Source organism: Scleropages formosus, chromosome 18, assembly GCF_900964775.1.
Source record: "Scleropages formosus chromosome 18, fSclFor1.1, whole genome shotgun sequence".
In the NCBI taxonomy this organism is placed as follows: domain Eukaryota; kingdom Metazoa; phylum Chordata; class Actinopteri; order Osteoglossiformes; family Osteoglossidae; genus Scleropages; species Scleropages formosus.
Window position 1 is genome coordinate 7,062,602 of NC_041823.1, and position 23,218 is coordinate 7,085,819.

The 23,218-nt window shown below is 49.6% G+C and overlaps 1 protein-coding gene and 1 pseudogene across 2 annotated transcripts; one reads left to right on the forward strand and one right to left on the reverse strand.

Annotated features, from left to right (window-relative positions):
* Positions 1-762: 762 nt before the first annotated feature.
* LOC108940702 (zinc fingers and homeoboxes protein 2-like) lies at positions 763-22,938 on the reverse strand. Of its 2 annotated transcripts, none has more exons than XR_001966582.2 (3): positions 22,470-22,938; positions 2,127-5,456; positions 763-2,029 (listed from the first exon to the last, which is right to left on the reverse strand). XR_001966582.2 is itself a non-coding variant. In XM_018763025.2 (3 exons), the coding sequence occupies exon 2, from the start codon at positions 5,299-5,301 to the stop codon at positions 2,878-2,880; it is 2,424 nt and encodes an 807-aa protein (XP_018618541.1). In that variant the 5' UTR covers positions 5,302-5,456; positions 22,470-22,938; the 3' UTR covers positions 764-2,029; positions 2,868-2,877. The 2 variants fall into 2 exon arrangements, 1 of the variants encoding a protein (XP_018618541.1); XM_018763025.2 differs by having other exon boundaries at positions 764-2,029; positions 2,868-5,456.
* Positions 8,451-9,633, forward strand: LOC108940534 (tryptophan--tRNA ligase, mitochondrial pseudogene; annotated as a pseudogene).
* Positions 22,939-23,218: the final 280 nt, after the last annotated feature.

Sequence of the window (23,218 nt, forward strand, 5' to 3'; positions counted from 1 at the left end):
ACTGGCTGCACACCTTACCGGCACAACAGGGAAGTCATAATTAGTTTTCATAATTACTTTTGTTTGCAACTCCAATGCCCATTAAACCACAATAAATAAAAGTTTAATAATTCAGATGTCCCTTCATTTATTTACAAATTAGTCTTTAAAAATCTCAGATATATTTTAACATAATAATAAAAAAAAAAAAAAAACTCCCAATATTTTAAGTTCAAGCTAAATTAAATAAAAAATTACATTGAATTTAAATGATGGAAAACAACAATACCTTCTCTCCACAAAGCCCGATTTAAGGTGGATCGGTTTACAACCCTTGGTAGAAACACAAAGGTCGTCATGTCAAACTCCTTGTCCCATGTGGGTGCTCTTTACCGCCATCTATTGGCCCGGAGGGTAAACAAGTCATGTATGATCCGCTATATGTCGAAATTTTTTACAGAACGGATCAGGGAAGGACATGCGTCTGAAAATCAACAGGACATGTCCCTCCAAGCTGAATGTCTATAACACGAATCGGTGAATGCGCACCGCAGAAAACAGAAAACTGGAAGTAAATTACTCATTGATTCTTCTTTGTTCACAATGGGTTTTGTGCACTAGCCATAATACAACAGACATCCCTTCACAAAACAATGGCTTAAACAACTATTTTACAATAACAACATACTGAAGCGAAAACCATCCGAGTGCAGAGGAATGTACTGGTGATATACTCTGGATGTGCCTGTCCACATTTGGACCCTGAACGTCACATTTGCCCATTTGACATCCCTGCCGATGTGGCGTCACGGGGTGGAAAAACCAAGTGCACTTGATCAACAGGCACAGTGGAGTTTAGCAGAGCTCCGTGTTCAAGCACTGGGTAAAAATGAGCATTATATTTACACTTCTTTCTGATAGAAAGGCTGTTCTGCGCAAATGCTTCACAGCCAGAGGGCGACAAATATACAACGTGCCCAGTAAGGGCAATCATTTTACAAATCAAACCAAAAGAATTGCAGTAATAAAAGTGTTGTATTTTAGGATGAAATGTGTAGCTGCTGATAGACCTTGGGAAAACTGAGTAAAGTTGCACCCAACAGAACTCAGACAAGATGTTCAAATGGGGGGTCTTTTTATTGGGCTCAAGAAGATAGCAACCAATTTAAAAAAAACAAAAAAAAAAAAAAAAACAAAAGCAAGCGGAACTCCATATCAGTACACTATTCTTGATACAAGTCTGAACATGACACGAGAGCAGCAGCGGAACACCAGAGAGCAGCAGCTTGTATGCAGTCCTTTCCGTGACTAGACTATCCACAGAGCCGATGTGTAATAAACTGTTCTGACGCGTTCGTATGAGGGAGAGACAAAAACCACAACTACCAGAAAAAAAAAAAAAAAAACAGCGCAAAAATAAGAAAGTGTTAAAAGGCATGTCCTGTGTGCCTCTGTGTCATCTTCGGTGCAATTATTTCTCCAGTGGAGTAACATGGTCAACATGACCACAGGTCCTTTGTCTCCAAGGTGTGAGAAGAGCAGTCTGAAAGAATAGGCGTTGAGCAATGCTCTCCTTGCCAGGGTGCCGCAGACCTCTGGAGTTCAACTGCCACCCCCCTCCAGTCAAGGCTTCGGTATGAAGAACATCCGTGTAACCAAAATCAGCACAACCGAGCTGTGCTCAGGATGCTATGACATCTCGGCAGACAGATGCAGTGGTTTGATGTCTGATACAAAACGCAGAGAATTCCACCACGAAGATGCGACGCAAAGAGATATGTCACTGTCATTACAAATGTAACAAAATCCCCCCCGCCAAAAAAGTACAAATCTGTAGCAATACAGAAAAATTATATACAAGGGCCCTTTTTAAACGTTATAATGCAACAGTCCGCTTTCAGAACTGGATGGTGACGCCGGGTGCTCAACGCTTCGAGTGCTCACGGTCTCCCGTGTCTCTGACTCCACCGCCTCCAAGTACAAAAATATAGAATCTGTCCCCTTTGTTCCCCCTTCCGCTGGATAACTTAACGGTTTCCTCCATCTTCACCTGGGGGGGAACCCACAAAAACAGAAACACATTACACGGTGCACCACATGCAGAAGAGCGCATGCCAAATTGTTAATGCGTACATTACATACAGTACCGGTGAAAAGTGAGAGTCCACCTGGGCAACCTGGGCAACACCTGTATGGGACAAACTGGACAGGAACGTGAAAGCAAAGCAACACGCAGGTGTCCTACATCTCTGGGAAGTGCTGCAGAAGAGCTGGGAAGACTTTGGCTCATTTCCTGACCAGACTTGCTCACCAAATGCCTCGTGAAAAAGAACTCGTTTCCAGCAGGTGCGCTCAACCCTTTCCCTGGTACTGTACTTTTTGTACGGATTTGTGAGCCTCTCGTGCTGTAAGAACGTCCCGCTGTCAGGTAACAGCGGGAGCTTCACGAACCAGCGCGCACAGAGCAGCGGAGAGGCGCGCCACGTCATCGGGGAAATGTCACTACCCTACCGGATAACGTGCCGCCCTGTTCCAGCAAACAGAGCTCATTCACGTTTGCTTTTTCGCTGCCAAACACAGTTTTCCAAAGGGACAATTAACCGAACGACAAAGTGCCGACATGTGCGGCAACAGACGAGGATCTGACTTAATGACATTCTAACTGTTCTGCAAAAACAACTGCGGTGTACTTGTACTCCTGCCTTCCATAAATATTCAGTACTTTACCAATAATTTTGTGTACCAGCACAGGCTAGGAAAATCATGCGGTACATTTCTCGGGGGGTGAGGGGGCTGGGGCCGAGGGGAAATATTGTCTAAACAACAAATCCCGAAAAGAATCGGGCCTGAAAAGAAAGCAGCGCTGGCCAAATCCTGCCAGGGTTTACCTCACACGCGTTATCCTGTGAGCCTTCCAGTGCTGTCCCCGATCACCACATCAGGGTCTGAAGCCAACACCTTTTCCCTCAAGTCCGTGCTCCCATCCAGCCCCATTGTCACCGTGACCCAGCTTTCCTGAACCTCCCTCGCTTGTCTGTGCTGGACTCCGCTCTTGTCAGTGCCCTGTCCCAACTTGCTGGGGAACCAGTCTGTGATCTCCTGGGTGCTGATCTTCGACCGTTCCGATGTCCTCTTTACGTCGTCCCCGCGAAGCATCTTCCCCTCCTGGAAGCACTTCTGCAGGATGCTCTCTGAACTCGGCAGCAAACTCTGGTCCGTTCGACACTGGCCGCTAAGCTTCTGGAACTGCTCCATCCAGTCCAAGGTTCCGCTCTTGAGGGCTGACCGGCTGTCCTTGAACCAGCGGACAATGTCGGTGCGAGACAGGCCTGTCTGGGACTCCAGTTGACTGTACTCCTCCGGCGATGGCCACTGGGTCTTAGTGAAGACATCTCGGAGGAGCCCTAGCGTCTTTCCGTTAATAGGAGAAGGGCAAGGGGCGACGATGGCGATGGGAGAGGACTTTGGAGGAGCATCTTGTTCATGCACGCCGTTGCGCGTGCCCCTCTGTAGCTGCTGCTTCTGCTCCTCAACCTCCACCTTTTTCGAGCCCATGGAATTCAGCAATGCTTGCTCCAAATTGTCCCGCAAGGCTCGCCGCTCCGAAAACCAGCTGTCGATTTCCTTTTTGGACAGCCTCGTATCGTTCACCAGGTGGTCAACTTCAGCCTGCGTTGGGAAGCTGGTCTTCTGGAAACTTTCCTCCAACATTTTTAGCTGTTCCGAAGATTTGCCTTTGACCCTCTCCAAGAGAGGGAACTGAGTGGGAACTGACTTTGGAAGCACGTCTTTCGGTGAGACATCATTGTTCAAGTGCAGAGGGCCCCTCTGGTTACGAGAACGCTGGTCACTGAACCACTTTTTGATCTCGCCCCGGGAAAGCCCGGTAGATTCTATGAGACGGTATACCTCCTTCTCGTCGGGAAACTGGCTCTGAGCATAGCTGGCCTTCAACACCGTGAGCTGATCTCTTGTTTTCTTTTGATCTGAAATAAAATTGCCAGTAGGGGAAGGTGGTTTCAGGGGAGCCGGAACTGACTGGATAATAGTTGGCCTCTTTGCCTCGGGGGTCGCCGTGGAAGCAGGCAAGGGCCGCTTGAAAGTTTGCACCACCTGATTGGCGACTGTGAGGGCAATCGGAGCACACGTTACTGTCGACCCGTTGGCAACGGGTGTCAACACCAGGCTAGACTGTCCAAGGAGCTGACAAGGAACAGTCTGAAGGAGGGGCTGTGCTGCTTTGGATGGCTGGGTCAGTTGCGCTGGCACAACTGTAAATGTTTGCTGCACTGGCTGGATGGTTCCGTTGAACATCTTTTTACGGGCCTCCTCTACCTCCTCTGGGGACCAACTGATGCCTTGCTTTAGCCGCTGGGTAGTAAACCACACCTTTATCTGCTCTTCAGGGTGCTTGGACGCTGCTGTCAGCCAGGACAGCTCAGCTTGAGTTGGGTAGGGGAACTTGTTGAACGAGGTGATCAGCGTCATGTTTCCATCCAGTGAGGGATTGTATTTGGTGGTGTTCAGAGGGACGGCAATTTTTGGTACCAGGTTGAAGTTGGGCGGGCGCTGGAGGGAGGGCGTTATGTGAGAAAGTCCTTCTTTAAGAGCGGCTTCTGGGATAATCACCGTCCCGTTCACATTTAGCGCTGTAATTGGCTTCTTGGGCGGCTCCAGGGAAACCCCGTCCAGTTTACTTTCCAGCTCCTCTCCTTTGCGGAAAAAACGCTTATTCTCCGTTTTTGGCTTGCCGATCTTCTCGTTGACTGATCGATTCAAAGGAAAAGTAGCAAAGTCCTCCGCACCTTGAGGGGCAGCATAAGTGAGGGAACTGTTGGTACCTTCAATTGTCTGCTCCAAGATTGTCTGGCTATTGACTTTGATCCGTTTGAACTTGAAGTTGCTCTCCCCCGGATGGCACTTCTCGTTGTGTTCCGTTAGAGTGTCAAACTTCTTTGTGTTGAAGTTGCACACAGCGCACAGGTAGAGGGGATTCAGAATCACGTTGGGGTGGCTGGAATCGACGTGCTCCTTGAACTCGTTCAGGTTCTGCGTGGAGAATGGACAGTACTTGCACTCGTAGCCACCTTGCTGTTTTCGCTGAGGTTGAGGCTCTGCTGTGGACTTTGCCTGCTCGGGTGCCCCCCTCACCTCCCCCGTTGAACTCAAGGAGTCCTTGTCCAAAGACCAGTTGGACAGATCGGGCGAGCTGTTCTCTGCAGCGCTGTTGACGGGCACCTCCATTTCATCAGAGTCGTCCTGTTCTGTCACATCGCTGGCTCGGATCATGCAAGGAGTACTCGACTTCCTTCGACTTGCCATGCTTGGACTCGATGTCGACCCAAGTAATGTAGACCGGGGAGTCTGCTTTCAAGGACAGAACTGCCTTCTAGACTCTTCTTTCAGGAATTTCCTGCTGACGGCCAGTGTCAGCTCGAGTTGAAGACTTCATAGGACTTCATCACAGACAGTCCAACCTAGACCAAAAAAAGATATTCTAAGATGAGAACAGGTATAAGGCAGGTGATTCAGAGGAAATTGTATAAGTGTAATTTGTTTGACATGGAAAGGAATAAAGAACATGGAGTAGGCTAGTAAAAATAAGTTTCAGTGAGACATGATTCAGCTGATAGGAAAACAGTCATTCTTCCATGGAAGTATGTACTTCACACCAAAAGAAAAGGGGAAAGAAAAAAAAAAAAAAAGGATTTGTCAGGTTGCAATTCTGAGCCATTGTCGCATGTCCATATTAAATAATGGGGGGGGGAATCATTTTGCATTCAAAATACTTGTGGCTTTTCCGTTTGTAAAAAGAGCTCAAAGTGAGGAAAGAGCATATTTTTTTCTGTAATTCCTGCAACGCACATTCTCTTTGCAGAACTGTTTCTGACATCTATTTAAATGCAAAAAACACAATAATTAAAGAAAGCTTCAAAGTCAATTTTCAATCTACTGGCACCCCAGTTAGAGGTTATAATGGTCTATGTGACTCCGAATTTCATTTTATTTCCATCATGAACAAAACATGTACTTTGCTATTATAGCTTCTAAGATTTAAAAAATAATGGTCTACAACAGCCAAAAGAAAAAAAGTAACAAAAGGAAATTAAGCAGACTTCATTTCACCCGTTATTTCTTTAACAAGGTAGAAAGATCAACTTGAAATTTTTAAAATTGCTAACAATTATACATTCAAATGTCCAACTGCAAAGGAAATTTCAAATTACCTTAAGAACAATTAATGTAACAAAACAAAGAGTTGCAAGAGTTCATCGTCATTGAGCTATAATGCAGCCAAGTGATGTTCGGTTAGTAACCAAAAATAGCTCAAGAAGGCAGCCGTGGAGCCTAGCAACAGACCAACCAGGACTCAAGACGCACAGGAGTCTCTCCGTTTGCGGGTATCCAAGACAGCAATGCTGCAAGTGTCCAAACCCAACGAACCTCAAGTCCACGTGCAAAAATGGGTCACGGCCTGCCGTGAGAGGGGTCCGAAAACCTGGAACAAGTGGCGGTGCTCCCTAACAACATCCCCCAGGTCCAGCACTGGGTCCGCGAGTACAGCTAGAGCTGTAGCGAAGCAGCTGCACGGAACGGAAACGCTGCTTCGTGGGGTTTCGCTTCACTCATCCTTCCAGAACTTTCTGCAGCAACGGCAATGGGAATATCTGCTTGTATTAAAATGCACTTTACACAAGCTATGAAATATGCCCTACATCAATGCTTTAATCATTACTTTAGCAGTTATATATCTCCATTATTCATAAGCGAAATCAGAACAAATTTTAGGAGTTGGGGGGGGGGGGGGGGGGGGATACTTGGCAACGACTCAACACGCATATCTTTGCAGCAAGCAAAAACGGAATAACTTGAGAAAAAGTACAGAAAATCCTAATAAAGCACTAACACGAAAGTGCTGGGAATTTGTTCTTGGCAAAAGGAGAACACTGGGGGAAAAATGCAAATCAGCAAGGGCAAATTAAGATATTGGTGAAAATCAGTATATGCCCTTATCCCTCATTATGGAAATTATTGGGGTTTTACTTCAATTTCAATTTCACAGTTTATGCAGAAAAAGATAAAAGGTGTTGAGATGCTAAAGAGGAAAAATGTCATTTAGAAAATCAAACAAACAAAAAGACAAAGCTTTACAAAAGACAGTTGCTCCTTTCAATGTCTCACAAATTCCGGTTTAAGGAGCGCTACGGGAGCTCATTAAAAATTAAGAAGAGCTTCATTGCTATGCAGTAGCCATGGCAACAGCAGACACTGAGCTGCCCTTGCGCTACCTCCCTGCTGCATATTAATGATTTCCTCACAGGTATTAATTAGGGTAAAGCCGTAGAGATGTATGGGAGGCGTGGAGGGTTTGTACTTCCGCAGGAGGTCCAGGTTGAAGCCTGCACCGGTGCCAGGGCAGGCGATTGCTCGCCCGCATGGGCCACATCGGAAGGACTCGTCAAAAGGAGAACCTCATCAGGCATGCATGATATCCCATAATCCCTTGGCCTGGAGAGACCCGCAACTCTGTGCTTTTGATTTTAGGATCTTTATTTTCACACAGAGGAAAAAAACATGGATTTCAGTTCGAAAAACATTTGTAGCCTAGACCCGACTTTTTACAAATGCCAGCCATGGCACATGCCTTGGTTCACAGGTACAACATCGGGGAAGTGGACCTGCAACAATCCAACCCCAAACCTGAATCCTTGACCAGCAGGTTACCTCCCACCACGCACTAAAGTTAATGCCGCACTACCAGTCATACTGCTCTCTCCACTGTTACCCCAACTGTGCAGCAGCAAGAACATCATCTCTCCCCATTCGTTGTAAAGACGCAGTTGCAGGTCTGTTAATCGTACCAGTTGACAAAGCCGCAATGTCAGGACTGACCATCCAAGGGTAAAATCCCGGTGTGAACACAGTGTACCCTCGACTCCGCCGAAGACCCTCTGCTCCTTCGACATCCCACAGAGCGGTTTAGTGATTATTGATGTGTGTGGTTCACAAGTAGTAGGATGAAACTGCAAACCAAAACGTAGACGTAACATGACAAAAATCGCACTAAAACTATGAGAAATGGAAATACATAAATCAGTACCCTAAGCCATTTTTATCTTTTTTTAAAAAATCGTATTTATCACTTTGTTCTGTATCTTTTCAAACAGCATGAAAGATGCATAAAAAACTGCAAGTTAATCGTTTTATTTATGCTGCTCAATTCTTTGTAAAGAAATGTAGGGAAGAAGGAAAGATAGGAAGACACTCAAGGCAATGTAAATATTGTGCGATATAAAATGTCAAATGAAACGTTAAACTCGATCTCACTAAGAAACTGGACAGCGCTTAGCGAGGGGATATAGGGGCAGCTCGTTCAATTCCCACCTCTGGCTGTAGTACCAGTGAGAAAGGTATTTACCCTAAAGAAAAGAAAACAGGGGAGGGGGGGGGAGAAAAAAAAAAAAAAAAAAAAAAAAAAAAAAAAAAAAAAAAGCAGTAGTTTGTCTCTCGTGTCCCTCCCAAGGAGCCGTAGTGCTCCGCACACGTGATCCTTCGGATAGTGAAGATAGCGGCGCAAAGGAATTCGAAGCAGCTCATTCATCCACTCGGCGACTTCATGGTGCAGTTCGTAGGCAGAGTGGTGGTGATGGCAGAGAGCTCCGCCCTTCTGGACTGCATCTTCTTTGGGATCCAATCCATAGGTATCCCTCACCTGGGCAACTACCTGGGTGCTCTGGAGAGTTGGGTGAACCTGCAGGACCGTCACAGCTCTGTCCTCTACAGCATCGTAGACCTGCACTCCATCACGGTTCGTGCTGCGGCATGACATCCCGGACATGACTGCATCTGGCGCTGCGTCCGTGACAGCTGCCGGAGTGGAAGATGAGGAGCGAGGGCAGCTTGGGACCGTATAACCTATCCTGTCCTTCAGGCCGCCGACATCCTGCTCTACTGGTTCAACCACGTCCCCGTGGGAGAGGATCAGATTCAGCACCTGAAACTGGCTCAGCCCATGGCGAGCATCTTCAACCACCGTTACGAGCCCTTCCTCCCCCAGCCGTGAGAGCTGCTCAGTCCCGCAACGAAGGTGCAGTCCCTCAGAAACCCCACGGCTAAGATGTCCAAGTCGGATCCGGAGCATCTGGCCACGATGCTCCTCACAGGCTCCCCGGAGGATGCGACACTCAAGTTCTTCGAGGCGGTCACCGACTTCACGTCCGAGGTGACCTTTGACCCCAAGGCCTGGCCCAGCCTATCCAACCTGATGGCGATCCACGCAGCAGTGTTGGGCGGCACTGTGGAGCAGGCTTTGGTGCAGTACAAGCAGCCGGTGGCCGACGCGGTCAGAGAGGCTGCGGCCCACGCAGGACGAGATCCTACGGCTGCGGTGTGAGCCGGGCTACCTGCGCTTCGTGCTGGACAACAGGTCCCGCCGCGCTCGTGAACTTGCCATCCTTGTCCTCAGCCGGGTCTGCTAGCTGGTGGGCTTCTTGTCAGCGCGGTGCTGCTGCGGTCCAGAAGATGAACGCCTGCTGACTGCGCAGTGCTGACCACAGCCCCGTCCCCACGGGCACTCTCCGTAAGAGAGAATACGTCAATGCTTTCATACAGCGGGAAGACGTGGCCTTCGGAGGAGCTCCGCGTGTCTGAATGGGTGTGATGTTATAGTAGGAATAATAATAATAATAATAATAATAATAATATTGTCCACTTGTCCAAAATTTTGCCCAGGAGGGGTGGGCAGCCACTGGCACTTGGACCCCCAGAGGTTTTTTTTTTTTTCCCTCCCTCAACTTTCAGTTGGGAATTTTTTGTTCCTTTCCTCCATGGCCAGTAGGCATACTTACAAAAGCACTGGTAATGTATTATGCTTGTCTGTATTCAACTGTCTTCTTTGTTTCCTTGTCTGATGTATGTTTCTTTGCCCTATGGCTGTGCTCAAATTCTCTGTGTCACTGTGTGAGAAGAGAGCTCTATAAAAGTTAAATTGAAAAATTGCTCCGGTAAAAATTACCCAGGTGTATAAATGGGTAAATAATTCCAAGTACCACAACACTGTAAGTAGCTTCGGAGAAAAGCATCAGCTAAAGAAATAAATAAACCGTGCTAAAGCACAGAACTACTGACACACCGCAACTCCAACGCAGAAAACAACCGTCTGCGGCAGCACCAGTGAGCAGGTCTCCATACATCTCTGAAGAAGAGAGCAGTTAAGAGATGAATGTCTCCAGGCCTGGGGACGCAGCGATGAGGAGTGATTATAATGGAGCCGAGGGGCCGCGAGAGAAAGGGCCACGTCCAGGTTACGGCGTACAGACATCACCATGGTTACCAGGTAGAAGTACAAAACCTGTGGAAAGTCAGAGTGAACCTGGGCAATACAGTCATACGCTTAGATTGGCCCATCCGGAACACAAGAATTTGACTTTGAGGAGCTCCCTTTAATACCCCTACTTCAACGTGAGAGGTGCGAGTCCAGGGCCATCCCCACTTACGGTTCGGCTCGTGCTGCGCCGGCTCCATTAGCGCCCGTTCGCTCGTATATGGTACCCGTATGACCTTGACGATGACGAACCCCATATGGACCACCTCAACTTTCGCTGAGCGTAAACTCATTTGCATTGTTTTTATTCATTTCTTTTGTGCTTTTTTTCCATTAAGGGCTGAATTAAAACACAAATGCTCGGTATTATAGGTAGGTATGTTTTGTTTGAGTGCTTTTATACGGCACTTAATGTGGTGCGGTACGTAATACCTACGGGAGCAGAACGAGTACAGCTGTACGGCCATGCAGTATCATAGAGCATTTAATGGAAACATATTTAAGGAAAGCTACCGATGTAAATGCGATCATTTGACAGCAGTTTAGTGATACTTTTGCATTAATGGGTGTCAATTCTGCAGCTCAGGAAAATGATAATTTTTAACACAAACAAATAGTACTTCTGCCTTTCTGAGAATTCACCTTACGAAGGGTTTTGAGAAATTAATTACCTTCGTGAGAAGGTGTAAGATTCTACTTCTGACCCCTCTAGGAACTGCTGCAGAAGAACTGGGAAGACAGCCTTGCACCCAGTAACTCCAGGATAGGCTCTGGACCACCGCGACCCTCATCAGGACATGCGCGCGCGCGCGCACACACACACACACACACACACACACACACACACAGAGTCTGAGACCGCTTGTCCCAAGTGGGGTCGTGGCAAAGCGGAGCCTAACCCGGCAACACAGGGTGCAAGGCTGGAGGGGGAGGGGACACACCCAGGACGGGATGCCAGTCCACCACAAGGCACCCCAAGCGGAACTCGAACCCCAGACCCACCGGACCCAGTCAAAGCTGCTGCGCCACCACACCCCCTAGCAGGACAAACGGTTAGCGAAAATGAACGAATGAAGACATGGTCGATTTCCTTTTCAAACTTAAGCAAAAGCCTTTTGAGGAGGTGAGCTTGTAAATCTGGTGTCCAGGACTCAAATTTTTGACTGGTATACTACTTTGGTGACATCAATGTGGCAATTCTCCTCCCTGACACTCAATGGGACAGGTGAACCTTCCGGGCGGGTTTGGAAACTGTCAGCAAAGCGCATCTCCCAAACCGCGGGTGACACGGGTCCAGGTACGGCGCCGGTAAATCCCAGTGACACAATGACGGAGGAGAGCGGAGAGCCACAGTGACAGAGCATCGGTTCCGCGTCCGAGGGACAGAGAGTCCCCGGAAGAGCGACGCCGATGGTCCGGACACGTGGGAATCACTGACACCGACACGGGCAATCTGTCAAATCAGAGACACGCTCCAGCAGACACGATAAAGTCAGCGCAACAATCCGAGAGTCACATTCAATTTGGAGGGAGGAGGGGAAGAAGAAAGGGAAAAGAACGGGTCTGTCAGCAAAACAATTACACGTCTTCACATTCGTGCAGCGGGAACCACGCTGCGACACTTTGACGGCACAGAAATTTCTCATCAAAGGCAGTGACAGGAATCCTGTGAAATGTAAATAATGGGAAGACGAGAGACACTGTTCTCCTTTGACGGAACAGAAACGTTAAATAATAAAACGTAACATCCCCTCTCGCTGTGTTGACAATGCAAGGGGGGGGGACCGAGTAATAATATCGCTCCTCTCAGCACGACGCCTGAATTTGGAATTAATGCCGAATTAATTTAAATCTCATCAAAGGCCTTTAATACCTTGCCAGTTCTGCATGGGAACAGACGGAGGCATAAATCTCAGTTTCATAAATCGTAATCGACGTTTGAAGCGGGGACTCTGCTGCGGACGTCACAGTACGCAGGGGTCACGGGATGGCCGTCTCAGGAATGGAAAAGATGGTAGCGATACGGCAAAAAGGCACTGTCCATTTTCCTTCAAACGGCACCAAAGCGCCACGCTGCCTCCGAATTAATGAGCTAATTTTTCGTAGCTCTAATGAGTCGGCTTCAGCGCGAGCTCCTATCCGTACAGTAAAAACGAAGCGGTCGCTGGGGCACGTGAGGATAAGACAGGGCAATGAGGGATGTTGTGAGGAACGCTAAAAATACATGCACTTTTTCCTCTTACATTTTCTCTCCAAAGCGTGCAATCAGCTTTTGGGGCTAACTGGCTGCTGCTGTATTTAGCGCTCTTCTGTAGAGCAACCGTGTACAGAAATCGCCATGGTTACCAGGTGGGATCGTCTGCGGGTGGGGACTTCATCCCGCCCCAATTCTCATCGGCACCATGCGCCAGCCAGGTGGGTTTGGGGACAGTCGGCAGAGAGGTTCTTTAACAGCCGCTGAACTGTGGATTGAGATGTTGCCATGGAAACAAGCAAAGTGCGGGTTCTGGAAATATCTTGCATACTTAGTCAATTTAATTACTTCTAATTACTTCGAGTTAAACCAACAGAAAAGACTTCAATAATACAATGTTCTTTTGTGAATAAAATATGCTCTTTGTGCAACGTGCTTCGGGTGACAAAGAGGAAGCAGGAAGAGCGACTGCTGGTCCTCATGAGTTCCTCACAAGGCAGCTAGGAATTTGACCGCAAAACAGCATCGTCTCACTCGCAGGCGATCGGACACTTATCTGCAACAAATAAGCAGCAGCAGCATCTACCACAAAGCAACACCACAGCGCTTCCCTGTACTTGTGCGGCTTTCCTCAAGGTGCTCTGGTTTCCTCCCACAGTCCGAAGACGTATTCCAGGTGAACCGGTCACTCCAAATTGCCCAAAGCGTGTCTATGTGAGCGAATGAGTGTGTGCGACCGCCCTGTGACGGACTGTCCAGGTTGGAGCTTCCGGAAGACACTGTGGGCCACTGCAACCCTATAGCGGACACTGGTGATGGGAGCAAACGGGTGGATAAGGACAACGAATGGATCACAAACGCCATCGCTGCACAAAGAAATTCTCATTTTTCCTTCTTCGAGACAAAGCCGTGTTTTCCCAGAAGTCCCTTTCTCACGCACAGCGTTTTTCTGTCGACGCGACACATTACGAGAAACCAAAGGAAAGAACGGCTGTTACAAAGAGTCGGCGAGCGACGGCGGCGGTGCCGAAGCCCTGCGCGGCAGCCATTTTGTTGCGCAAAGCGGAGCCGCGCTCGGGAACACGGCGGACGCGGGCACCCGGGAGAGGCGCCTGCGAAAGCCATCTGCGTGGAGAGGGAGGCAATGACGCCGCGTTGCCTTTCTGCTCGAGCCAGAAGCGCAGCGCAATCTCTGCGGAGCGGGACCCCCAGCGGAGGCCCGGCCGGGGCATTGCGAAACGCCGCAGAGGGTCCGAGGGGGGCGGCGCACGGTCTGCTGGCCCCTCTGATGGTGCATTCTGCCTTCAAAACCATGTTGTGCACAGCTTTCGCTGCTCCGTCCCACGTGGCGAAACAAGCTTTCAAAACAAACAGCACCTGATTATGTTTAAAAATGAGGAATCGAGCAAAATAAGCACCGTTTATGTTTGTCCGACACTTTTCCCTAAAGCCACTGACAACATTAAGGTACTTAAAGTTATCTACCCATTTACACAGCTTAGTAATTTTACTGGAGCAATTCAGGGTAAGTACCTAGGTCAAGGGTACTAGAACTAGAGGCGAGATTCGAACCTGCGACCTTTCGGTCCAAAGGCAGCAGCTCTAAAGACGACGTTACGGTTGTGAGAAGGTAGGTAATAACCCCGACAGGCAAAATAAGTCACACCGTAAAGTTATTTGATGATTTTGCTTCTTAACCAACATTTTCGTATTAAGAAAAATAAAAAAAATATCGTCTTAAGGTAAACGAACCGTTTGACAGTACCACGGAGGCAAACTGAATCAGGCTGCCGGCAGGCGACGGGTCCATGGAATGGAGAGTACCCAAATTCTCCAGTCGAGACGTCACACAGGGAACCGTCCCGCCACGTCTGGACCGGTGACACGTTGCAAGGCGCGTGCGCTCGCGTACTCATCCCCGCGAGCATTCACCGAAACGCCAAACGCTTGTTTGCTCGTCAACTGCCGGTAACCGCTTGTCCGGCGCAGGGCTGCGGCGCTCCAGAATCTATCCTGGACGCACAGGGTGCGATGCTGCAGAGCACAGGCAGACCAGAAGAGCCCACGAAGCGGATCGAAGAACGAAGGAGGCGAGAGGAGCATCGGTTCGGGACAGGAAGCCGTCAAGCTGCGCGTCTCTCGGCAAGTTTCCCCCTCAGGCAGCTGCTGGGGAGAAAGCAGCCGCTATGCCATTCCTTCGGGGAGGTGTGTGTATATATGGGGGGAAAAAAAAACCCCATCAAAAAAAAATCGTCCGTTTGAAATTCGCCGTTGGTGAAAACCTCTGTGGGTGCTGTGGACCTCGACCTCTGACCTTTCTTTGATTAGTTATCTGACACTTTTACCCAATACCTCACATGAGTACTATTTCACCGATGTTTGACCAAAAGGGAAACGTTGATTTTGAATTGATTCCACTCCGTTCAGGGTGACCGTTAGATAATCAACTTCACGCTGACGTACCGATTTATACAGCTGGGTATTTGTACCGCATCAGTTTAGGGGAAATACCTTCATGAAAGGCAGTGCAGCAGGAGGAGGCTTTGAACTCAGGTCCATCAGCTATACACAGTCGCAACCGCTGCGCCACCTGCTGCCGCAGCCCTCACTTACATCCGCTTGGTCCCGAGCGTCAAAGCGGGCCGATCCCACGACGAGCAGCAACGGCACCGTCGCACCCCCAGGGGAGCGTACGCTTCCTCCACCGCTCTGCCGCCCGCAGCTCTCGTACATTTTGTTAACCGCTCATCCTTCTGACAGCCCGGGACTCGGCGCCAGGACTCATTGGTCCCCAGCTGGAAAACAACTCGGCCGCGTTTCCTCTCGACAAACAATCCGCCCCATTAACGTCCTCGGGAGGGAGGGAGAAGTGCGGCAAAATACAGCTCCGGTCCAAAATCGAGTGGGGAAATGGGCACTATGGAAACACCTCCCTCCCCGTTCTCTCATCCCCCGGGGACCGAGAAAGGGGCGACAGCGGCAACCGCGTGCGTGCATGAGACGAGCGCGTGCGACACCACTCACGGCTCACAAACCTACAGGAGATGAGCACGCAGGTGAATCATACCACATTACACCGGCAGGTTCGCTCTGAACATCTTACTCACGCACAACTTTCACGTTCTGCGCGTGGAGCCGAAAACAAGGAATAAAGCAGCTCTGCTCTTATAAGTGCAAAGCGTGAGTCCACCTGCCAGAAAGCACCTCGTTCTCGGCGCCCAGGTGAACAAATCTGAGGAGGAAACGAGGCTCCGTGTCTCCGGCTCGTCTGCCGCACATCTCAGGGACGGATGACGCCTGCGTGTCGCTTCCGCGTTCACTCTTCAACCCAGATCTTCTGTCCCACAGAGGTGTTGCCCAAGCGGACTCCCACTTGACTGGGACGGTAAGTCAGGGATCTGAACCCACCGTGTGACGGCGAACAAATGTGTGCTTTCCAAGGCTGCCTCAACCTTTGTCACGTACAACGATGGCGGCCCGTTTAGAACCTTGTCAAAATGAAATGATCAATAGCGCAGCGTGCCGAACAGATGAAAACGAGGCACTTGGTCACCTGGGGAATTTTGAAGGGTAACGATGAACCTAGCAGAGCATGTGCTCCTCCCTCAGTTCTGCAGCGGTCATTCTCCCAGGGTGGATGACTCCAGGGCCTCGTAAAGCCCCCACAGCAGGGACCAGGAGTGGCTGGGGTGGGGATGCTGTTGGACATGGACCTCCCCCTCCTCGCTGGTCCCTGGCCAAACAGCAATTAGAGACCCCTTCATCCAGCGCTCGAGACCAAACGCAGCCAGGCTGTCCAGCGTACGGACAGCTGCGCTCTCCGTGTGGTACCTCTGTAAATATGGGGGGGGGCTCAGCAGGGAAGAGACCCTTACAGTGAGCTGATGTTGAGCAACTGGAGAGATCTCTACAAACACCATCTGTGACATTACATCACACCACTGGTTCTCCCTTAATGTCTCTGGTATTAATTAGAGGCACAAAAAGCCAGAAAATGGCTCACTGTCACTTTACTTTTACTCAACTTTGTCAACAGAACTTGGCGACACTGCGGCTCAGCAGGTGGTGCTGATGCCTGAGGGCTCCTGGGTTTTGGGTTTGGACGTGGATCTCAATCCAGCTCAGTCCGTGGGCCGTTTGCATGTTCTGTGCGCATTCGTGCGGGGCTTCCTCTGGGTGATCTGGTTTCCTCCCACAGCCCAAGGATTGCGATAGCCATCCACGATGTACCCTGCTTCATGGCCTATGCCTCCAGGACACACCCTGGACCAGCGTGACCCTGCACCGGACCAGCGGTTATTAATGAATGGATGGATGGATAGATAGATAGATGAAAGAAAACAACACATGAAAGTAATTTCACAAAACATCAGCTGAAGGATGACTGTCTACACTGAACAGTGATGCTTTTTTAACACCAAAAAAACCCCCCCGCAACAAAAAATTTGTCTGCAAGACACATACTTACTGTAGGACATCATGTGCCTTGGAGGGAACATCAATATAAAACAGAACTACACAGCTGATCAAATATCAACTTTACGAGATCCTGACGGAACGCTGCCTCTCGATGGGACACGAGAAACGAACGCAGGGGAGTTAAAGCGCTTTCAGTCGCCGTTCTTCCTCGGCTTCCTGAGCTGCGCAACAACGCGACGTTCAAAGAGCTCCGTTTCTTGAGATTTTGCCTTATAGTGGGTGAAACCAACAGCTGACATTTAATAGAGCCAAAACACACTGCTGTGAAAGACAAGCAACGCAGGCGATGAGTAAAGGATGAATCAGAGGCTGGAGTGTGGAGTTCGGGGCGAGCCGATACGCTGCAGGGCCGTATGGTCAGGGGCCTTCGGTTCTGCTTGGAAACATTCATCTGACACATCTTTGCACAAATTTATGTAGATCTTGCAAAACCGGGACAAAGTGCAAAAATGCAGCATCTTCAATGCAGCTGCTGCGCAAAGCGATCCGGCCCTGGGTTTGAGTCCTTGTACTGCCCGCCTGGCTGGGACTCGTGCATGGGCCGGGCCGGGCCATTAGTCCCTGCGAGCTGTGGCATCGCACCTAGCATCCCAGCTCTCTCAGCACGAACCTCCCTGCGGTGGTCATTTTTCACACGGCTCCCTTGCAAAACAACATACTCCGTGGCCGACCGGGCGCTGCGGCACGGCGACACCGCTTACACGCATTAATTCCCACAGCCCATTCTAAACTTTCACCATCTGGTTAAACAATGAAAAAAAATTTCATACGACACTGTCTATAAGAGGCTCGACTGGCCGGGGAAACACTGATTCGCCGCAAAAAAAAAAAAAAAAAAAGAACAAATGTTTAAGAAATTTAATTTTGAAACGTAACAGGCGTTCGCAGTAAAACGTGAGCATTAACCTTAGTTTAGGTTCTTTTTTTGCCAAGGGAAAAACGGCGATGGTTGGATGACTCAGAACGTGTCGGCCGTGCGAGGCAGGAGCGCTCGTCTGAATGAAGTCATTGCCGCCGCCGCCGACGACAGAGAAAGCAGGCCTTTGAGCAGTGCTCAGCCCACAGGATGACATCATCGGCCGACACCGGTTTAGTCACCCTCTGCTCGGTCGTCACAAGCGGAGGAGGGGTGGGTGGGTGGTGGTGGCGGTGGGGAGAAACACCTCCGAGATCCAAAGGACAAGGAGACCAAATCACGCTACCTGGTTGGGCAGGACATTCAACCTGGACCATTCTGCTCAAGACACGTCGTGCGACTCATTTTTCCAGTGGTCCCCGATCCGGTGTCAGCCACTCACCGTAATCCAGGCCCCTTCGAATGTCTTCGTTAAGTTGCCTGTTCCTCTATAATTTCCCCTGCAGCTCAGTTCTGTGCCAAATCAATTTAAATTAACATTAAAAAAAAAAACCAAGACAACATTATGAAACCAAGTTTTTAGCAGCACGGCGCATGCTTTTATCCGCAGACGTACACATCTCGCAAATCTGTTTTATTCCATTTATACAGCTCAAAATGTTTACTTATGCCACTGAGGGAGGTGCTGCTTAGTAAAGTTCTCCAAACACCCTCTTCAAAGGGACAACGGAAGGGCTCCTGGAACGATCAACCCTTTTTGACCACGCGTCCTCAACGTAAAGGCATGAGAGGGCAAACAACGAACCACGAACAGTTCCCAGCAGCGAGTTCAAAGATGTCCCCAGTGCCCTTGTCTGGGGGACCGAGGTACGATCGGTGCAACCGTCATTGGCCACATCGACCTCAGCGACCAGAGCGGCACCACAATGTCTAACAACGTGTGTGGGACCTGGGGCTTAAAAAAGCCCAACAGCAACACCTCCTTTGCAGCCCAGCTGCAACAAAACCACTATTTGGAGAGCCTCGCTATCACATTCAAAACATCTGAATGGCTTTCAACAGCAGAGAGAAATTACTTCCATTTCATCCACCCATCCGCCTATCCATCCATCAACAGCCCAGTAAAGGGTCATGTGGCCTAGAGCCTATCGTGGAAGCAGAGGGCCTTGAGGCACGGTACGCCCTGATCGAAGACACTAGTCGTTCCATTTCGTACTTGAAATTAAATCTGCCGGACTGCTACGGGAGCCTCGAACGTTCTGCCGAGCGGGACGGGAGCGTGGAGATTTAAACACAGCAAATCAGTAGAGCGGGTGTGTCAAACTGACCCGAATGAGGACCGCTCTTTTATTCCACTGTAAGTTACTTAATTACAATATTTTCAGAATCCCCTCCACAAGCGTCTCAGCACATCTGTCCTCCTGTGAGACTTGCAGGAAAACGTGACGATACATTGTGGGAATATTTTCAAAAATCAAAGAAGCGGCTTAAAATAAATATTGACGTGTCCTGATAACGAAGTCATTAGATCGGGAAAGGAATGCAAATCCGTTTCAAGCTGCTGGCCCCGTAGCTTGATCTTCACACCGCTGGGTGAGCCACCAGGATCCCGATCTCTCTTGTTCCAGTGAAGGACTGCCGAAAATAATCAAATTAAACAATCGTCGTCCCATTGAAACGATGGGAAGCTTCTAGAAATCAAGGCTAGTGCCCATTTGCGGTCAAAATTGACCAAGAATAGGCAAAGTTGGATCTGGGAAATATAAAAGCTGTACTGTAGGCTAATATTTACCAATAACTCTGCAGCATTTGCACGCAGTACCACAGTTTCCACCCTAAGGACCCCGTGGAGGACGGAACATTCTGGAAGCTTCCAATGTGCTCGCTCCGACTCGACACCAGCACGATGGCAGATAACTTCATAAAAGCCCAAGTTTGTGAAGTCTAACGGCTCACAGCTTAGTTTGTGCCCATCAAACAAAAATAAACACGCTCAGTTACCGTAGTTCTTCCGCTGTAAATCCTGTCTTTACCCTGCTTAGATAAGAGAAGCATGACAACTGAACATTATCAGCTGTTACTTAGAGAAACAATGGATCGTGGGAGCATTTAAACTAGTTAATTCAAACTTGGCCCAAGGTCTATGTTTTTTTTTGGAATGCAAATAATAAAAATGTGAGGTGTGGTCCAGCTTTATCAATGTTTTTTCTTTTGACCTTACTATTTAATGACACTATCTAGCAACATAAAAGGTGATAGTTACTGCTCTTTAACCTCTCAGCCTTTTCAAATAAACTACAAAGCTGCTTGTAATCTCTTTCTACGTCAGATGTCCCAGAAAAAGCCACAGCTCAGCAAAATGAAATTAATTTTGGAATAAACACACGCGGTAATGTTTCCGGGGTTGCAAATGTTTTTTCGACGCTATCTCCAGCGCAAGTGACCTCGCAGTCGCTGCCAAGTTTCGACATCCGGAACAAGACAAGGGACGTCGGCGCCGACGTTCCTGGAGGATCGCAGTTGGGACTCGACCCTCACGGTTCGACGTGATCATCACCGTCTTCTACGCTGACACCAAAGTCAAGAGCCAGACAGCTGGTAACATAGCGATTAGTGACTGCCTTTGGACTCAAAGGTTGCAGGTTCGAGCCTCACCTCCAGCTGTAGTACCCTCGAGCAAGGTACTTACCCTGAATTGCTCCATTAAAATTACCCAGCTGTATAAATGGGTAAATAATTGTAACCTTAACATTGTAAGTTGCTTTGGAGAAAAGCATCAGCTAAATGAATAAATGTAAGAGTGATGATGGACACTCTAAGGAGCTAAAGGCTATACCCACTTCCTTTTAAAATGAGTCAACGACCACATTAAGCCATGTTTTGGACAATTACTCACCTTACCTGGCATTCAGGTGTCAACCTAGTCAACAAACAAAACCATTAGATACCAGTAGATACTGAATAGCAGCAAATAAGAGTTTTACAGAAGACATACCCACTCAAAGTGGGGACAGCTGGAGGCATAGTGGTTAGAACTGCAGCCTTTGAACCCAAAAAGTCACAGGTTCAAATCTCACCTCTGGCTGTAGTACCCTTGAGGAAGGTACTTACCTCAAATTGCTGCAGTAAAATTACCCAGCTTTATAAATGAGTAAATAATTGTAGATAGACTAACATTGTAAGTTGCTTTGGAGAAAAGCATCAGCTAAATAAATAAAAGTAGGTAGGCAGACTAATATTTTAAGCTCCTTTGGAAAAAAAACTCTCATGGACTCTGTGAAATTGTGCAAAAATCAATCAATAATGTGTAGAGGTTAGAGCCTCTGCCTTGCAATCGGAATGTCCGGGGGTTCGAATCCCACACTGCACAAGATCAACAGCATTAGACCACATGGATACAGATGTGAACCTAATAAAGTATCATCAGCTTAACTCATGCAACTGAATTCCTGTATTTGCACATTTTTTTTTTTTTTTTTTCCATGCACCGCAATACGCGTTGGGGATGTTCTGCGAGCCCTATCGGGATAATTTGTGTGGGCAGTGAGCTCAAATCCCTCTGGAGGGGAAGCGGCTGTGGCAGGTGAGCACCAGCCCCCGCAGCAGGACGCACTGTGTTCGGGGCCCCTTTTTGCGCACTGGCCCTTTAACGGAGGGCCACGCGCAGCGGCCCGCTCAATGTCCTTAAAACGAGGCAAACAAAAGGCTCTCGAGAAGGAGCTGAGGACAGGACCTCGCCTGAAGGGGGGGGATGATGATGAGCCAGGTGAAACTTCTCATATATAGACAGTCTCAGACACGCTAAGTTATATCCCAGCCCCTCTTCCGGGGGGCACGTGCACGCCCTCACTAGACCCCGCGTGCGCACCGTCAAGTAAGGAGGGTAAAATGAAGCGACACGCGGGCGGAGGAGGAGAATGCCGCGCTGTCACGGGTGATGGAGCGGACTCCTCCGAAAGGTCAACATGCAGGTTCGCCTGGTGCTGGTGCGCGTGCGACCCGGCACTTCGTGCGTGGTGTATTTTTGGAGGTGGAAAAAGGAGCGCGCCGCCGTCCGGTCCCACATCCTCGCGGAGGGAGGCGGGACAACGCGCCACGTTAATGCGGCTTTTCGCTGCAACGGCTGCGCCTGCGGCTCGCGCGGCGCGCCGTGCACCGCTCCTCCGCGCGCCCGAAAATGGAAGTCGCGAGCGGCCGCGAGCTCGGTCGCGCGCACTGACTAGACAAGCCAGAGAGAGGAGCAACGAGAGGAAGAAGAAGAGGAGGAGGAGGAGAAGGAATCGCCATTAGCTCTGTCCGGAAGGCAGGCGGGCAGGAAGGCCGTTCTGAGACGGGCGTCCGCGGCGGCGCAGCGCCTCCATGTCGGAGGGGAGCGGAGGCCATGTTCTATGTTCTGGTTGTTTCCACGCGGGGGGGGGGACTTACTGTGTGTGTGCGTGTCAGCTGCACAGCTGCTGGAACCACTTTATTTCACTGCACAGTTGCACTGCCCCCGGAGGGGGGGTGCCCCCACGGGAGGGCAGCCGCAACTTCAGGGTCGAAAGTTAATAAAACATTCGTCCCCCCCCCGGCGCTGCTCTAACTTTAACACTTTTCTTTGTCAGTACCCCTCCCTCGAGAACCCGTCAGATTCCTACCTGCCCGCGGCGCCGGGGAGGGGGGGGTCTCGGACGTTGGGTGAAGGGGGGGTTCCGAAGGTGGGGGATCCTAAGGTGAGGGTCTGAAAGGCCGTATCTTCCTTGTAATCCGCGCGCGGAGCCGGCCGCGAGGACACAATTCTAAAGGTTCCGTCCGAATCCCGGAGACGACGACGGCGGTGGAAAAAAAAACCACGCGCAGGGTCCCCGATCACGGAGGGATCTACGCCAAAAGCCACATGATCGGCTACGTCAGCGCGCGTATTTGCATGCGGCGCGAGCCGCGCTTCCATCGCGAGCTCTGCGGCGGTCGCCCGCGTCCCGGAGTTCGGAGGGGCACGAGGCGCAGGGGCGGCCGTCTGAGGCGCCCGGACTTCCTCCCTCTCGCTTCGAGGTGAATCAATGAATGAATGAATGAATGAACTATTTTTGTTCTGACGACGTCGTCCTGCGCCTGTAAACAACGTCGGGTGATTGAATATTAAGTACTGAGGGGAGGGGAGAGGAGGGGAGGGGAGGGACGTGGGGCCCCACCCCCAGCATCCTCCGCGAGCTCGACTGCGGCGCGCGCCTGTTCGGGCGGAGACCCTCCCACCTCCTCGTGCGAGCTCGTCACCCCTCCTGCCTCCGTCGCTTGAACTACTCAGAGTGATCACCGTTCGCCGCAATTCACTGCGCACCGTGACTCATCTGTAAAGATGACTTTTGTTCTAGTAGAATAATATAGTGTACTGGACTGTACTTCTCTC